Source organism: Gallus gallus, chromosome 15 (assembly GCF_016699485.2).
Source record: "Gallus gallus isolate bGalGal1 chromosome 15, bGalGal1.mat.broiler.GRCg7b, whole genome shotgun sequence".
Lineage (NCBI taxonomy): Eukaryota > Metazoa > Chordata > Aves > Galliformes > Phasianidae > Gallus > Gallus gallus.
The window spans coordinates 6,334,312-6,352,085 of NC_052546.1; the positions used below are offsets into that span (position 1 = coordinate 6,334,312).

At 39.6% G+C, this 17,774-nt stretch overlaps 1 protein-coding gene across 1 annotated transcript in view; it reads right to left on the reverse strand.

Annotated features, from left to right (window-relative positions):
- The window catches only part of HECTD4 (HECT domain containing E3 ubiquitin protein ligase 4), a 66,830-nt gene that overhangs the window by 14,982 nt on the left and 34,074 nt on the right, over positions 1–17,774 (reverse strand). The window contains 32 exon segments of the mRNA XM_040648434.2: positions 96–275; positions 368–573; positions 816–946; positions 1,292–1,497; positions 2,866–3,047; positions 3,729–3,889; positions 4,058–4,194; positions 4,311–4,448; positions 5,061–5,187; positions 5,352–5,488; positions 5,781–6,018; positions 6,587–6,750; positions 6,877–6,956; positions 7,160–7,308; positions 7,421–7,582; positions 7,851–7,954; positions 8,833–8,948; positions 9,369–9,538; positions 9,933–10,103; positions 10,336–10,518; positions 11,190–11,325; positions 11,507–11,709; positions 12,371–12,452; positions 13,539–13,728; positions 14,006–14,286; positions 14,581–14,734; positions 15,401–15,585; positions 15,902–16,048; positions 16,476–16,642; positions 16,741–16,882; positions 17,036–17,171; positions 17,422–17,597. Coding sequence (XP_040504368.1) covers positions 96–275; positions 368–573; positions 816–946; positions 1,292–1,497; positions 2,866–3,047; positions 3,729–3,889; positions 4,058–4,194; positions 4,311–4,448; positions 5,061–5,187; positions 5,352–5,488; positions 5,781–6,018; positions 6,587–6,750; positions 6,877–6,956; positions 7,160–7,308; positions 7,421–7,582; positions 7,851–7,954; positions 8,833–8,948; positions 9,369–9,538; positions 9,933–10,103; positions 10,336–10,518; positions 11,190–11,325; positions 11,507–11,709; positions 12,371–12,452; positions 13,539–13,728; positions 14,006–14,286; positions 14,581–14,734; positions 15,401–15,585; positions 15,902–16,048; positions 16,476–16,642; positions 16,741–16,882; positions 17,036–17,171; positions 17,422–17,597 — 5,141 coding nt within the window.

Here is a 17,774-nt window from a genome sequence, read left to right on the forward strand (position 1 = left end):
AGTTGCAACAATAACACTGAGAAAGCAAACAAGTACAGGTCATTCCAAAGGATGTATGTTTGGCTCACTGCTAAGTAAAAACACCGCATTCTCACCTAAAAATTCCACTACTTGCAAAAGAACTGAAGGAGGAATAGTATCCAGTTCATCTTCTGATTTCCCATCCACATCTTCCAGTTTCCAAGTTAACAGCTGTTCTGTAAATGCCATTGCCAGGGGGAACTCAAGGGGAAGAGAATGCAAGACCAGCACAGCTCCAGGAGGAGGAGACACTCCTAAGCAAAAAGGTCAGAGAAAACATGTATCAGGACTCCATGCCGCTTCTGAGAGTACAGTTAAAAGATGTTTAAACTTTATTGCCTTTTACCTAGTTTGATGTGCACTTTGTCTGTAGGAGTGATCACTGAAGGGTACTGATTGGTTGTTGGGGGAGGTGTTAGGCCTGTGTTGGTCGGAGAGGCGTCTCGAGGGTAACACACTGCCTCAATCAGGTTTAACTGGCCATTCCTCTTAACTTTGTGCCCCAGCCCGTACACAAGCACCCGAGCCCAAGGAGCTTTATACAGGGAAGAACTAAGAAAAGAGAAGGAACAATGTGGCTGCAATATAATTAGCTACTAGAAATTTCAACCCAATGACAGCAAGATTAAACTCCTTGCAATATTTACCCCCACTCAGAAAATGAGTCTCTGAGAAGAGAAAAAAATGTGCAAAATCAGCACCTGCATACTCAGGATACACAGAGACTCAAGCAGCACAGGCAGCAATGTCTTTCATCTTTCATCTTTGTCACTCTCAGACCCTCAGTGACTTACTCTTTGCGGAATCCAGACTGGCTTTCTTTACAGGACACAATTACAAACGCAGCCCCAGGAAAATTAACATCCATGTTGACTTTGGATTCTGAAATTGGGAATTCTTCAGCAGGAAACTGTTCTGGTGCAGTCTGTAATGCAACAATTCATAATGAAAGCCCCCAGGCAGCAGCAGCAGCAAACCACCCCCCTCCTCTTTTTCAAGTAAAATATATCACTACAAGTAATGATGGAGCATGAGGCTTCATTTGAACATGGTCTGCTGTACTGCTACTGCTTATGCTTTCTGTGTCCCCAGTATGACCAAAACAGCAGTATAATCCAGCTAGAGAAATAATTCAGTGTGACAGACACCATTATGAAAGTTGTGATTCTGTGATTACGAAAGTGAGAATCACATATAAACCAAGGGTTTCTTATACAGAAGACAGGCCCTGAGAACAACACTGCTCTCAAGACATCACTAAATATTTTACCTGCAAAAAAGAGCAGATCTGCTTAGTGAGGTCTAACAGGCTCTCCTCTCCTTGATGCAGTGTCCGAGTGATGGCAACAGTAAGCCACTCTCTGATGGCTTGTGAATTGCCCTGGTAGAAGAGGTCTGTGGCAGCACAGTTCTGGGAATGGATGCAGTGTTGCAGTGACTGAGCCAAAAGAATGGAACTTGAACTGATTGTTCCATCTGTAATAAGTAAAATAGAACAAATTTGGAGATCAAATTTTTATGCAAATGTTTATGCAGCCTGTGAAACAGGCAATAGAAAGAAGTTCTTAAATACTTGAATGTTACAAGCTGTTACTTTCATTCCTGAGCAAGTGCAATTCTCTTCTCAAGGGTCAGCAGTAGAAAGGATCCCTCCGAGACCAAACCTGCTTCCTTACATAGTTGGTTCCAGATGGGATAGCCCTCTAAATGCCAGCTGTATTCTGCATCTGCCTTAAAGCCACCCTTAGGGAGGCCTGTCAGACATATGCTGAGCTGTAGAAGTTCACAGCTGCTTTGTTTTGTTCCACATGTGAAAACAGACATCTTCATTTACTGCATAAATACAGTGAAGACAAATGATCAGCTTTCTTCCATACTCATTCTAGATGAGGTGAAGGCAGCTTTATCTGTCCCCATATACATACAAGACAGCTTCTGAGTGGCACTGAATGGGTATCAAGCCAAAATCTCATGGTTGTCACCCTGGAGCTAATAAAAAAAACCAAAATGCAGTGCACAAAGGAGTGGGCAATTCACCAAAAATCCCAGTCTGGAAATTGTATGTATTAGCACTATCTGGATTAGACCTACTTTTCAACTAAAAAAAAAAAAAAGGAAAAAGAAAAGCTTGTTAACTTATTCTCAAAGCCATGCAAAGTAATGCTGTACTCTGCAAAAGGTTCTGTTACAATGCAGCATCTGTTAGAGGCAGCCAAGTTTCAAAGTCACTGAAGGAGTTAAAGGCACTCTCTCCAATGGCAGCTATTTACCTTCAATTATTAATAGCCTACGCTTAGCATTTTCTCTTTCCTCCTTATGCCTCAGCCACATTACACGTCTCTTTGCATGCAGGAGAGCTTTGTCACAATAATTGCCTTTATTAACACTCACTTGAATTAGCCCAAGATCCTTTTCCATGATTCAGCACATACATTCTCTAATCAGATCTGTGATTCCAGTAGGAAAAGGACAAACCACTTCGTGAAATGAAGAATAGTTGAGTTTTGAAAACTGTGAGACCCAACTGGCATTTAGTTTCCTTACAGGTATCCTGTATGGATATACGTCCCTCATCCCCACCCCACTCCCCTCAACAGAAGGCCAATGGCAACAAAGGGACAGAAGCACTCTGAATGGAATCTCAGGAGAGTCTCTGAACTTGACACAAATCCAATCATTAGCAAGAATTTAACATCAGTATCATATCATTAAGATAATTACATCAAAGAGTCTGTTAAAACATCTATTCAAATACTATAATTAAGTGCCAAAGTCTTCAGATTTCTTTTGGCCACAGAAAACTTCTGTACCAAAGAAATTGCTGTGATAAAAATGAGCGTTTACCAGGAAGAGGTGGTGCGAGAAGTTGGTTGGATAGCAACTGCAGGTGCTCCAGAGTGATATCACGGATAGCGGGGATATGAAACAGACGGGTGAACATATGTGGAGATTTGGGGGCAAAGATATTGAGGAGAGCCATGCGGCAGTACAGCTTGGCCAGTGCAGCTTCACTTCTCAAAAGCTCTCTGGAGAACACAAATATCAAAACATTTGATTGCTTCAACATACTTAACACAAGTCACAGCCAGTAAGCTGCCTCTGAATCCAAACACAGTCTATTCTCATTAATGGTTCAAGTAAATCCAAATCTTTTTTAGTCAGCCCACCAATTCTGGTACCAAATTAAGGTTTTTGAATTAGAGGTTTCACAAAGCAAGTTCAGAATTCTTGAGCCCTTAAAGATCAATTGACTGATGGGACAAGAAACAAAAGTTTCACAGATACACGTTAGACAGATACATATAAGAACACTTTCACATGCTAAGTCTTACTCAGCATTTAAGAAAACATGCCCGCCTCCTCCTCCCTGACATCATTCCAGCTTTTTTGTAAATTTAAGCCCCAGGAAATTGCTCAGGTTGTGTAAAACCAACTGCATGTTACTGATGTTTAAAAAAAAAAGTATTTTACTGCTTAATGTCTTTAAAATCTTAGGGAAAAAAATACTCACTTAAAAAAAAACCAAACAACTATTTTAGTGAGAGGTAAAATCCTGTCCTCATACCAGGACAGGATCATACCTTAAGCCAGATAACATGTTTTTGTGAGTTTAAGTGTATCTTTCCTATCAAAAATCCATATATATAACAACGTTGTAGATTGAGTCAGGTAATCAAAAGTTCTCCAATTCTGTTTCTTTTCTTTACCTGTGGATTTGGATATTGGTATTGTCCAGGGTAACCAATCCATTTGTTGCAGTCCTCCTATAACCAGCAGGTGGCCTTTCTAACATGTCAATAGGATACCAATATCTTACCAGAACTCCCTCACTTCTGAGATAGGTCTCTACTTGTACCAATTCATTCACCTGCAACACCAAAAATAACACTGTAAAACATACAAATGGTGTGGTTTTTTTCCTTCAAAAAAGAGCACCAAATCAGTACTGTAAGCACTTCAGTACACTTAATCATAGTTGCACACAGAAGTATGAATACAGATGCATTAAATGCCCTTCCCATACATCTTTACTCACTGAATCAACATCCAGGACAACACCATGAAGACCAAATGTCTTCAGCATTCCCCGAATAGCAAACTTGGGTAAAGCTGTTCCAACAGCACTGCTGGTAACGTTGTTACTGTCAGGAGAGCGAGTCACAACAGTGAGACCTGGGCAGAAAATAACACAAGGCTCAGCATCTTCTTCAGACAAATGACACAGGACATCTGCAGCACCAGAGCCCTTTGGCTTCTTATTGCTTAATACACTCTTCTGCTGAGTTTACCTTTTCGTACTTTATCGATTGTAAACTTGTTTGCTTCATCTTTGATATCCTCAATGGTAGGAAGGTAGAGGTCTCTTGGGATGCCACCGTTTTCCTCATACAAGAATTCTACAGTTTGTCGTGCTATATCAACCATTCCTGGCAGGGAGAAAGGAATGCCAGTTAATCTCCCCATCTGTTTGAAATAAATACTCTTGATGGGCTAAGAATTACTGTTCTCATTAACATCATAGGCAGATGAGATATCTAATTACTTAGACAATTCCTTCAGTACACATGACAGATAGGGAGCAGAGCTTTCCTGACAGACTTTTTTTTTTTAAATCAGAGCTCTGACTTCTCCCTTAGCTCTTACTGTGACTTTCCCACAGATATGTCATGTTGGCAGAACTGTATTCACTTACAAATTCTCTCTTACTAAAGTTCCTCAGAAGTTCCGTGTGTAGATAATTCCTTCCCAAACCATTATTCCAAAGCATTTCTGGATCCAAATATAAGTTCAGGGCAGTACAACAGATTCTTCCACAATTCCTAAAACCATTTTCCTTGTTTAAAATAATCAATTCAAGTAAAAAGGCTGGGCAGGTTAAAATCATGACCTCAAAACAAATTCTAAGTTCTCAGCAAAAACAGCAAGTGAGAACATTTATTTTCCAGCCCTGAATACAGTAAGACAAACAAAACACAGATGTTATGACGTGCAGTAATGGCACAGATAAAACAACTGCATGGAATGAAACACAGCCTTACCTAACTGTAAGGCTCCTTTAATTTGATCCAGCCCAGATTTCCTCTCAGCCTCATTACGGAATCTTCTTCTAATTGTAGGGAAAACTTTAGTTTCCCAGGCTTTAACCAGCAGGGCATAGTGGTCCTCCTGCAAAGAGGAAAAACATTTAGAGTAACAAAAGGGAAGAAAAGTTATTAATTCCAACTCTACTTTCCTTAAAATAGCTTTATAGCAAAAAAACTTAAATCTGAATTACGAGATCCTTATTTAGAGTACAAGTGATAGCAAGCAGTGCATGCCACGTTGCTCACCCTGGGAATATCATCATCGTCGTCATCATCACTTTCATCATCTGCAATAGGAGGGGGATGAGGATCAGGCCCTGATGTGATGAAGTTCTCATAGCTTAGTTCCATTTTATAGTGACAGGATGTGTCACTGTCATATTCTGCAAAATACATACAAAAATCTTGAGACCATAACATGCCAGCAGGCATGCAGAACTATTCAGTGAGATTTCTGAGATACATTGCGTCTGTAGAAAGGAAGATCAAACTAAAACTATTATTTTTAATTGCCTTGTCTTAAATGAAATAAGCACATACTTGCCAATAATCATTGTACTACCTTATCTAAATAGGCAGTATCTACAAAATGCAGTCAGAACGTACTTAAACCCTATTTAATTGATTATAATTTTTCTCTCAGAGCTTTTTAAGAAATGTTAACCATCACTTTACGTTGTTGAGCCGTAGCAACAGCAGCAATTCTACAGGGAGGTCCGTGAGTCCCAGGATCAGAAGCTATGCTGGTGCCAGCGTCGTTATCGCTATCAGAAGCCATAGCAAATGGCAATGCCTCAAAGTTGGCACTTATCTCTTCAGCTAGGTCAATACACAGATCAGCAGCATTCCTGTGAGCTTGGCCTTCGGCATAGGCAAACTGGCGAGATCCAAAATTAGCACGGACTTTTGTGTTCTGTAACAAAGTACAGATAAAGAATTTAGATGACCTGTGGGTTTCTGAGGTCCTCCTCTTTACCATACAGCTTTCCCAGCATGACTGGCTATAAAACTGCATGCCCATGGGAAAGTATTAAGCTGTCAACCACAAACTTTGAACTTCCTTTTTTTTTTTTTCCTTCCCCTAGCTTCAAGTCATAACATATTTAGCTTACACACTTTGCAGCAAGGTCACTGCTGGGAAAGAATAATAATACCAGAAGGGCTACTAGCACAGAACAATGCAGCATCATCAAGCTAGCTGCATGTTTAGTGTTGTTCCTCTCTGTAGGGGAGAAAGTTCCAAACAGTAACAGCACAAATATGCACACTGTGCAGAAAATAAGTGCTCAGAGCAATGCAATAAAGATAAAAACCACTCTACTGTTTTATAGATAGAAATATTACATAGAATAGATTGAGGTGGCTTTAGCTAATACTTGTGAAAGAGTATTATATGTTCAGTATTACATTTTGGGCCTTATCTCAACTTGATTATCAGAATGACACATATATCAAACAAGATATTTATGTTAAGAACTTGCCTTTTTCTGTATGTGAACAATTGGCCACATTCCACCAGAGACATCCTCTAGGTATGGCCCAAGTCGCTGCCCGCAATAAGTAAAATAAACTCTGCCTTTAGCAGGCTGCCCTGGTGGGGGTGGAGTTCCTTCTGCTCTTTCCCATCCAATTCCAGCCACATCACCTATCAAAATATATCATCATCAAAAGAACAGCACTGATTTCTCTCTTCTCTCATCTACAGTTTCCCTTACATTTAAGGAATGTTTTTGATATACCAGTTAAGCTAATTAGCTGTGCTCTTACATACCAGGAGAAAGAGTCACATCCAATCGAACACTCTTCCACTGTAACAAGCTGGAGCCATTGTAATGCACTGCTCGCCCATTGCTAAGAATTAATACAAGAAGAAGAAAATTAAGAAGAGCTCTGAAATGATTACAACTCAACAGCAACTGAAGTCTACACAACTACAGTACAGGCAAAATTTTAAATGCATCTACTGCCTGCCACAACGAGATTGTCACATTCTCTCTAAGAAGCATATAGGCATACTGAGCAAGACCAATTTTGGCTGTTCATCTCCAACATACTTATGAAAAAGACAGGTGCCCACTGGGTTTGTCCAAGCCCCATCCCGTTTTTCTGCCTCTGTAGCGAATCCAAATGAAACTATTGGACCAGTGTCATCATCTGTATCTCCATAGGAAACTATTTCAATTTCCCAGTAGAATGATGGTGCCTAGAAAGTAAAACAGTTATTTGCATCCTATAGGTAAAATAGAAAAGGTTTACTTTTCATGCATTACTAAATATTAAATGAAAGAAGCTGTTGTATGGTGGTGAATTCTTACCTGCACGGGAACTGGAGAAGTGGCATAAATGAACGTTCCCCGAGGAAGTCCCCCACCTGCACTTGGATCAGCCAGGAAGGTCACAGCAGCAAGATGTGATGAAAACATGCATGCTCGTACTGGGGGAAACACTCTTGATGGGCTCCAAGTGATTTCTTTGGGCTGTAAACAGGAACAGATTAATGGTAATTGGAGTAAAGTCATCTCATAAAATTAATTAATACATTCTTTTATGAAAGGCGCATAAATACGGCACATGTAACTGCTGTAACTGCAATCACAAGACAACACGTTCCAGTACATGCACTCATATGAGATGAAACATCTCTAAAAATTCAACCAGCTTGGCTCCAACACCACAGGCAGACCTGTGCTCAGTGGCTCACTCATCTGTGAGGGACAGACTGTTCATCTCTGCTTCTTTGCTCACCTGCCTTCTGTCTGCCTGCAGTGGAGGAGGTGGGGGTCGAGCACAGTCACGATACAACATCCTTAACCTTTCACACTGCATTTCTACTACAGTGAGCCTCTCTCCTGTAACAAGAAACCAAACCAGGTCAATGAGGTTCCAAGCAAATCTAGTTACTCTGAATCCAACAATTCCATTTTTAGAACTGTAATAGAAACAAATGTGCCATTTACATTTTAAGATATGTAATCAAATAGTGTCTCACCTAATTAACAAAAACAGTAAGGACAGAATCCAATTCATACAAGCAATAGTTTTCCTCACATTTAGTTTCTATCTGGTTAGCAAAGAGATTATTGTGTTAGTTAAGACACAGAGGTCATTTTCTGAGCAAACTTATGGCCCAAAATCAAGCAGGAAGTCAAATTAATTTATGCTTACTGTCAAAAATCAGTACGTTCCCTTTCACACCAGAGATCATCCGCTTGGCTCCTACCCTAATATCCTCTGCCTCAACCATTTCTCCTCTACTGAGAGGCTGACACGTTCCTAAACTTGCCCTTGAACTAGGACTTCTGCTGGGCTCACTGCTTATCCTTAAACAAAAGGGAAGGAAATCAAGAGCTAAACAAGGAACATAGGTAACCACTGTAAAAAGCAGAAAGGAGATCATAAATAGAAAACAATGATAATATCAAAGAATACAGAGTAGCTTACAACAGAAGCAAGAGCAGTGAAGTCTCTGGGTGTACCAGAGAGCTAGTCCAAGGACTTGTGTCTTCTGTGACAGAGCGTAATCATATTCTGGCCTAAACTTTATACCTAATGTTTAAATGATTTAGTCTGATTATTAGCTCTTATGTTATAACAGCTCTACAAGTAGCTAGTACTGTTGTAGCTTTCATAAACTAAGCAGCTAGAGGACAAAACATTGAAATGATTTCAAGTTAAGCCCCTGAACTGAACATGACAGCAAAGCTGCAAGGATGTGCTGTATACCTACCAGGGCTGCACTCCTGGGCTACCAAATTAAGAACCTCTACAGCAGCTGGGCACTGTTGAATGAATTCTTCACAGAATGAACTGTCTTCTAACAGCTGAGCCATCACCAGGCATGCTCTTAATGGAAAAACAGTATGTTTTACATATTACAAAAGCATACACTCACTTCATTGCTGTATTTACCTCTACTTAACTCTGGACTATTTTTAAAAGACAGAATGTTTACTGTATTCCTTTGCCTTTTTACCTATCCACTGGAACTTTCAGTGACAGCCTTCCCTCCCTCCTACTGTCCACCTGCATGAAAGTATTTGCTCAGTGCATTGCCAGTATTACAAGGGGCACTTCATTTCTGATACACTTAACAACATCCAGGCACTACATGTAATTAAGGAAGCAAACAGGAATTTTGGCATTGTCCCTTGCTGTCATATCAATACACCAGTAGAAGAAATACAAGAGCCCACGCAATTCATTTGAACTTTTCTTATATGGCATCAAAACAGACTGGAGTGCAGCACAGAAACAACAACTCACCTGGTTCTTATTTCAGCAAGGAGCCGGACCACTGCCATTACTGGAGTTGAGCCATCTCCTGTTGCAGGAAGTGAGGTGTGAATAGATAGACTTCCCTCCTGAGGAAGCAACATGGACTGGACTGCCTGTACTACCTTCTCAGTAATGGACAGTTTATGAAGAGGCAATGCCTGATGGTGGGGGGGCACGGTAAAAAGTTAAATTCAAGTAGTTAGTTTCTACGAAATGAGGGCGTTTTATTACCTGGAGTTAATTCTCATTTTGTACTACCACAAAACCAGCACCAAATCCCAGCCAAAGAAGGAAAAGAAACCCCATCACAGTATACACAGGAACATCTTTAAGCATCAAAAGATGAACATTCATATAACTTCAACGAGAGCTTAAATACAGATATTGTTAAGAGATGTTTAAAATGAAGCAAACTTCAGCAAAACGGCTTTAATCAAAGATGAAACAGACTTTTCATACGCTTTAGATTAATTGCCAATATTCTGAAGAATTTTTCTGTGAAAAACCAGAACTAATATTACACTTAATACCATACTTAATAAGCTACCGTACCTCAGATCTTGGAACACAGAGCCTAGATAACGGAATAGTTAAAGTGTCTGATGCTTGTGAGGTCTTTCTACTGTCTATAGTGGTAGGCGGAAATTTGACCGTTGCTATACCTTCTTGTTCATTAATAGATGCCACAACTCCAATGCTTCCTGCTATTCCTTTACCTAAAACCTACAACCAAAGAAGGTATGCATAAATTTCAGGTTTCACAAGCACAAAACACTGAGTGTTTAACACCTCGCAGACTCAACACACAACCGCAGTCTCCACAAGCCTTACTGAAACTGCTTCACATTTGCAGGCAATCTGCATGCTGCTTTGCAGCTACGCCAAAGCAGGCAAAACATGGTCAAAAGCATCGACTGTCATCTAAAGGTACAAGATGTGAAAGGCAGCAGATTACCTGAACTTCAGAACCGATTTTAATTGTCTCCTTAAAGCCACCTAGAGCACAAAGAGCAGCTACTGCCTGTCGAGCAATTCTTTGAAGTTTAGCAAGCTTCCTTCCACTGCTGCTTCCATTCTCCAAAATACTCTCTGCGTATTTCCCGAGTTGTGGAATGTACATCAGAGCCCGAGACAGAACCTGAAGACAGAAGCAGAAATACCAGATAATGACTTCAAAGCACGATTCAAACAAAACCCAACACCCCAATCCTCCAGCCCACACAGTCTCAGATGAATTATTTTTGTTCTCAAAGCAAATTATGTAACTCCAAATATTCTAAGTCCTCTGAAGTGCGAATACCATCAAAGCCAGCTTTATTCCCTAATAACTCTCAGAATCACAGAGATATACATACAAATTGAGCAAAAATCTTTGCTGGAGGATTCAGCCTAAGCAACAGATTAGGTGTCACTGCTTTTAGAGGAACAGAAAAGCAACGTGCTGTATACTTTCTAGCCAACACTTGAGACCTTCAGAGGTCACCGCTGAAAGGCCCGAACAGCAAAGGTAGAGTAACTACCCAGCAAAAGCAAGGTAACCAGACCTATGCAAACACATTCATTCTCAGAGTTACAGTTGCTGCCAAGTAACAATATACTCTTTGCTACTGGATAATTTTTTACTATGTATCTGACATCTTAGGTGGGATAAATACAGATGACTAGAAAGGGAAGCTGCCATGCAACCACACATCCTTGTTACAAATAAATTGGAAAGGAGTAGCTCAGGAAAACACTGATGATTAAGTCCTCTTGATTACTAAATATACATTTCATTACAATTTGATAATTGATCCTCTGCTTGCTTACTTTTTCAGCAGTTGTTGTCCATATTTGAGCCGCATTTGATTCTGGTGCCATCAACAAGCTATGTAGCAAAGCGATCACTTCTGCTGCCATGCTATTTGCAACATGACCACTGATGAATGGTCTTACAGGATCAGTCCTACATACAGCAAGGGGAACAATGTGCAAAACAAGAGAAGGAAAGAACCCTTAGCTGTCAGAACAACATAAGGTACAAAAATAGGAAGTTTATGAATCTCCAAGCTATTTTCTGGAGCACTACAAGTACCGGCTTATAAAAAAGTAGAATGTCTACTAAGTATAGAATCGAAGTGACCTACCTGGCAAGCTCAGAATTTCTCTCTCTGCAAATAGATGTCTGTGCAGTCTTCTTTTTGTCCCCAGAGGACATCCCACTGGTTGCTTCTGGATTGACAGTTTCTATGGGTGGCCCAACACTAACTATCAGACCAGACTGAGCCCACTTAGTTGCCTTGCGAAGAGCTGCAGCAGCTTCTTCTGTGATAACTTCACAGCAGCCACTCTGAAAATACAGTTGTGAGAAGAGAAATACTGATAGTAGTTCTATTTAGCTATACTACATTGGCATTTAACTCCCCTCCCTCCACATAAAACTGTGAACACATCAAAACATCCTTCTGTATATATATTACCAGCCATGAGAATTTCTTTAATTGATCTACAAAGATTAGAGACCAACGTGGATTGAGTGCTTTTAGAAATTCTAGTCTTAGCTTAACAGCACATTCCTCTTTTCTGACCAAAAAAAGCCTAAAAAAAGCAAATAAAACCAAAATTAATTGGTTTAATTAAACCAGATATTTCTGTACAAGCATTCAAAAGCAAGTCTGAAAACACATGCAAAAATTGAGTTTAAACAGGTAATTTAAAATTCACACCAAGAACGTGCATTGAATGCTTATGGAAAATTAATATTAAAGAAACTTAAACATGACATACAATAGCTGGAGAAAGTATGAACTGAAATTCTGTTTTAGCATTTGCCACTATTTACATCAACAACTACCTACTGCTAACATGATAATATAGAGCTGTCCTTCTAACGTGTTTTGCAAAATAAAAGAAAAATAGAAAACAATATATGCAATGAGGAATTTAATATCAGTCAGAGCAAAGAACTCCAACTGGTCACCAGCTGAGTAATTCTCTATTTCTTTTCTTACTTTAGTCATGTCACGATCCATTTTCACCACCTTCTCCATGTTGGCTCCAGTTCCTAGTCGGAATGGGCGACCTTCGGAGCTACTGTTAGAGTGAAAATAGAACAAACACATTAGCTTTACTTGCATAGGTGGAAAAAAGTGAACTATGCAGACCAATTTAACCTATTATGCTTATCTTCAAATGATTTCCTATCAAATTCTGCAACAGAACTGCTCAACAGTAACAGAAATACTTGATAATTACAGTACCCAAGTGTACTGTAATTTGTAAAAGGAATTGTTATTGAATTTAGCTATTTACTAACAATTTAGCCCTTCTCCCTCTGAAAGGAGCATAATGAAGTTTTTTCTAATAAATGCTTGAAGGTTAATAAACATCTGAGAGTGCTGAGTTAACCTTTCACCTAAGAACACTTAAAAATGCACTTTTTTAGCATCATTTTAAGGCATAGATTCAAAACTACCTCAGAGTGGGAAGAGATGTGACAAACAGTGCAAAATGCAGGAGGTAATAAGGTTGACAGCTCAACATTCAGAGATCTCACATCTAGGCAGATATGACTGCATCTTAAGAACACTGAAGGAGCTATAATAGCAAGTTATTAGCCAGTGTATGCATTAAAAACACAACTTTAAAGCCACTTTGTTTCAACAGTTCTGTAAATCCTATGTAGTCCACAGTAACAATTATGACAACTCATTCATTTTTTGATGCAACACTACTGAAGTAGCTACTTTTTCATGTGTTTTTTTTCCAGACATCAAAATGTTCATATGTTCCAAGCCAAAAAGAAAACACGTCACATTCTATCACAGCTTCCTGCTTTTATACATTCATGTACAACAGCCTCTTTCAGCTTTGCTGCTCTGATCAATAGCAAAAAAAGAGAGAAGTTTAAGAAATATTTAGATCCATTCTATTACTACCTCACCAAAAATTCAGTGTAGCAGTATCTATTTTTATCCATGTAGGACTATGCTGTGCATCAGCCCTATGAACAATTTTTGTACTGTCTTATTGTTTACCAGGAAATACAACATACTAGGAAGACATCTTGCTTTCCCACTTCGCACTATGTCTACGACATATTCTTCTACAGCTGCAGCCCTTAAGAACTTAAGAAAAAAGGAATCGCTTGTTAATTCCAAATGCATGAATGAAGATTACCTCAGCAATGGCTGAAGCACTTCGTGGGATGACTGGTCTTCCCGTTTATGGATGAAAATAGAAAGTTTGCCATCCACTGCCTCACTTTCTTCTCCAGGGTCTTTATCGCCTTTTATAGAATTCTTAGGGCTGCTTTTTGCTAAAGCAGTATCTGGTTCAGAAGCAGTTGGAGAAAGAACTGTCTGGCATCCTTGAAGTGAAAAGGAATGAATAAATAGAGAGTCAGACAGCATGAAAGTCATCAACAAACTTTCTTGGCCCCAAAACTAATGCTGAAAACCCTTAAGATGCATGTATAATGTCACTGTGACACAAGACAGTGTGACAGAAATACCACAGTCTCTGAACACCAACATACCATGTACCTTTTCCTACTCAAGCCTTCTACCAACACAAAAGCTCTTTACAGAAATGATGACTTGCTTAGCAATTTCTCAAATTAGCACGATACCAAAACATGGTGGTACCTGGTACTACATAATCTGCCAGCTTTGCTAAGAGCAGAGATGCAATCTTGGAGGCTGGGTCGCTGGGATCATCTTGTTCACTGTTCAGGGAGGGCACAGAGTAACTCCAGGGAGGCAGTTCTACATTTCCACAGTCTTCAACACTCATGAGAGGTAGAGCAGCACGACACAACTGAAGGATTATAAGAACCAACTTTGGAGAGGGACGTTGATCCAAGAGAAGTGACAGAAGTTTGGACACACAGGCTGGCTGGCTCAGGATTGCTTTACCTATGTGACTCCTGAAAGTGGGGAAAAAAAAAAAAACTGCTGTTAAAAAGAAAGGAATACTTGACTGCAATCTTGAAATAAAACAAATTTATTATTTAGAAGACACAGTTAAAAAAATCCATCTGAAAAAACTACAATCATAACAGTCGATAGCACTGTTTAGAAACTAAGTCCAAATAAGACTCAGTTCATACAATGATTTGAAAGTTACCTTACCTTTGGTTATGTCAAAAATAACCAAAGAAAAAGGACACCACCTGCTTTCATACATAGAAAAAATTACTCCACAAACAAAGGCCTAGTACCTCGACAGGTCATTAAGAAGACTGAGGACGTCTTGAAGTGCATCATTTCCTGCAGCTTGATTACCACAACACTCTGTAGCTCGTGCAAGGTGATTGGTAAGAAGGCTGGAGACCTGACGAGCCAGACCAGAGTGAACAGCTTCTGTTGAACCACCTTTAACAGTAATGCAAGAACACAGAGTTATAACAAAAACATGTGTACAGAACTAGAAGTTCCTTTCCCGTACACTGAGTATAGTGATGTATTTTTGTTTGGCTACAGCACATTTAGACATAGAACATTACAACTTGAAGTAAAAACAAAGCCTAATGCAACAAATACATTTGCATCTGATCAGGAAATAGCCATGTGTCTATAAACGCATGCATATTGTGGGTGTGAATCCCAAAACAGGAGAAGTACACAAGCAATTGTGAAAGGTCTCTTGGCTCTCTGTCACATCCAGGCAGAGCAAAGTGGCAGACATGAAATTACCCACAGCACATACACACTCCTGTGAGCATGGTTAAAACAGTTCTCTTTATGCAGAAAAAAAATGGATACACTGCATAAGAAGTTTTCCTTCATGTCTGAAGCAGAAACAATTACCAAAGAAATGAGAACACAAAAGAACCCTCAGACTACAGAAGAACTAACAAAAAAAACCCACAAAACCCCAGACAACACCAACAGGAAAACCAACTTATTTTTGTATCCATTTGTATAAGGGACACAAATGCTACTACGTGAGCAGTGAGAGAACACTATTTTAAGTCTACATCTACACCACTTCTCATACAATAAGGCATACAACATAAGGACAGTTGGTAGCATTCCTACCTTCTTCTTTCTCCCATTCAACGCAGCGATTGGCCAGCACCTGAAAGGCAGCCCAAGCCATGGTGGCCACCTTCTGCTTCTTGGTCTGTTTTTCATTTGAACTGGATTCTGCCTGGCTGCTTAAGCTGCACAGCCTGTCCATAAGCTGTACCAGGCCACTACGTACCAAACACTTCTCTTCACTCCTGTATGAGGAGAGAAATTCAGATTTTACCAAAGTAACCTTCCAGTTAATAACAACAGATCCAAAAAGAACCAAGAGCTTGCTGTTAAACTCAGCAATTAAATACTTTGCAGAACTAGATGGTTTTATTTCTTCCTCCCCCCTCACCAGATAAAATCCTATACCCTGAGACAATTTAACAGAATGTTCTCAGATACTTTTTTTTTTTAATTTCTCTTTTAATAAGAGGAATATATTTATGCTACATAACACTTCCCCTTCAGGTAAAAATCTAATAAGGACAAGTGCAGATCCTTTCCATGTGAAATATTTCATACCTTGTGTAAGGTATAGTGCATAAGAGGCCAATGCTGTTTGCACAAGCAATGGGGTAGCGAGCACACAGCGAGACCACGGATGTCATAGTCTCCCCAAAAGCTTCCTGGACTTGTTCCACCATCCCACCACACGTGAGCTCTTCAATTCTGTTGGTGGTAAACATTTGAAATAATGGTTTTCTAAGTTAAATAAAACAAACTTCCAACCATAGCTTTACAAAAGTTATGATATATTACAGATTACCCAAGGAATATTTAGATACAGTATTAGCATTGGCTACATTTACCAATAGTATCTAATTAAAGTGAATTTAGTATAAATCAAGATAATATCCTATACCTGTAGACATCATCTCAGCACGAAATGAAAGAAAAAAAATCTACTGCCAAATAAAAGCACTTAGGAAGTTTCTGCCTTTTCATCCTACAAAGCCCAATGCAAGTGGGCGTTACAAGCTTAGTTCTGCAAACCTGATCTCTCAACTTCCAGACACTTCTCACAGTTTGTCTTATGCAATGCAACTTGCTATTTTCTACAGAGACCAAAATATTATTTTCAGAGCTACAAACAAACCTTGGTCCTCCCTGAAGTACCATGGTCACAGGGCCCACGAGGTGTGTCACCCCACCAACCCGAACAGCCGCAGTCAGCAGCTCTCTCATATGCACTAAGGCTTGCTTCCTTGTGTTCCCACGCCGCCACCTTGTCTGAGCAGCGAGCAGAAAACTGCTGCTGGATACCTATGACATTGGTTTGTTAATGAGACACAAGCAAGACACCTCTGCACAGGAGTTTGAATTCAAGAATATGACAATTCAGCAGATTTAAAAGGGCATACCGCTTGGTCAGGATTAGTTCCAATGAAAGCAAAGAGCTGCCCCAGTAGGACACTGTATGTAGGTTTATCTCTGCTGTCCTCAATGGTCAGTGATTGCAGAAGAGTGAAAGAGCTACTTCTGTGGCTGGTAACATGGCGTCGCCTATGAGAACACACAATCATATAATCAAAACAATCTGATATGAGATCAGAGAGTTAAAAAAAACAAAGTGATGTACTTGTTAAAAACATTATATACTTTACAACACAAGCCACGCTACTGTAAAGCAGCTTAGTTGAATAAAGCCTCGCATACCTTTGACTTGATCGAGCAAACTCAATATCTTCGTTACCAATCATCTCTAAGTCAGATGGTGCTGACATACTGCGAAGGAAGACGGGCTGGCGCACTGCATGAGATATCACTTTTGTTTCAGATGCAGACTTACAGGCTGCAATATTACATAATGTGAAAGCACGTTACTCCTGGTGTAGTAGGTTATTTACAAACTGCTTTTGAAAATCATTATAGCAACAATGAAGAAAACAAAAGCTCGACTTAATTTAGTGTGGAAGAGCTTATTTAATTTGAAGAAGTAAAAACAGTTCAATTTTGGGGGAAAAGAAGAAGAGGAATGAATTATATCTTTGAGACAGAGGAAAAGGAGAAAAAAAGTACAATACGAGTAGTGAGACATTTACCTGGAGTCTCTGCAGGGGTTCCAGATATACTTCTTGTGATACCAGACTGCGCTGCAATAGTGACATGCAGCAACAGCTCTGCCCTGTTCATCAAGCTTTTAACTAATGCTTTTGTTTTTGCTAGGGGATGATAAGTCTTCTGTATCAGTGAATTCACTTCTTGAAAGAACTTCTCCCTGAGATTATGATAAAGGAAAATAGAACTACTCAATTACGTTGTAATGCTATCTGAAATACTACAAGGAGAAATATTTTAAAGACAGTGTCACAATATTATGCCTACAAAGCAGGAAAAAAAAAGAGTACTAACTAGCCAATTTGTTAGAAAAGTATTCACAGCTGTAGATACTTAT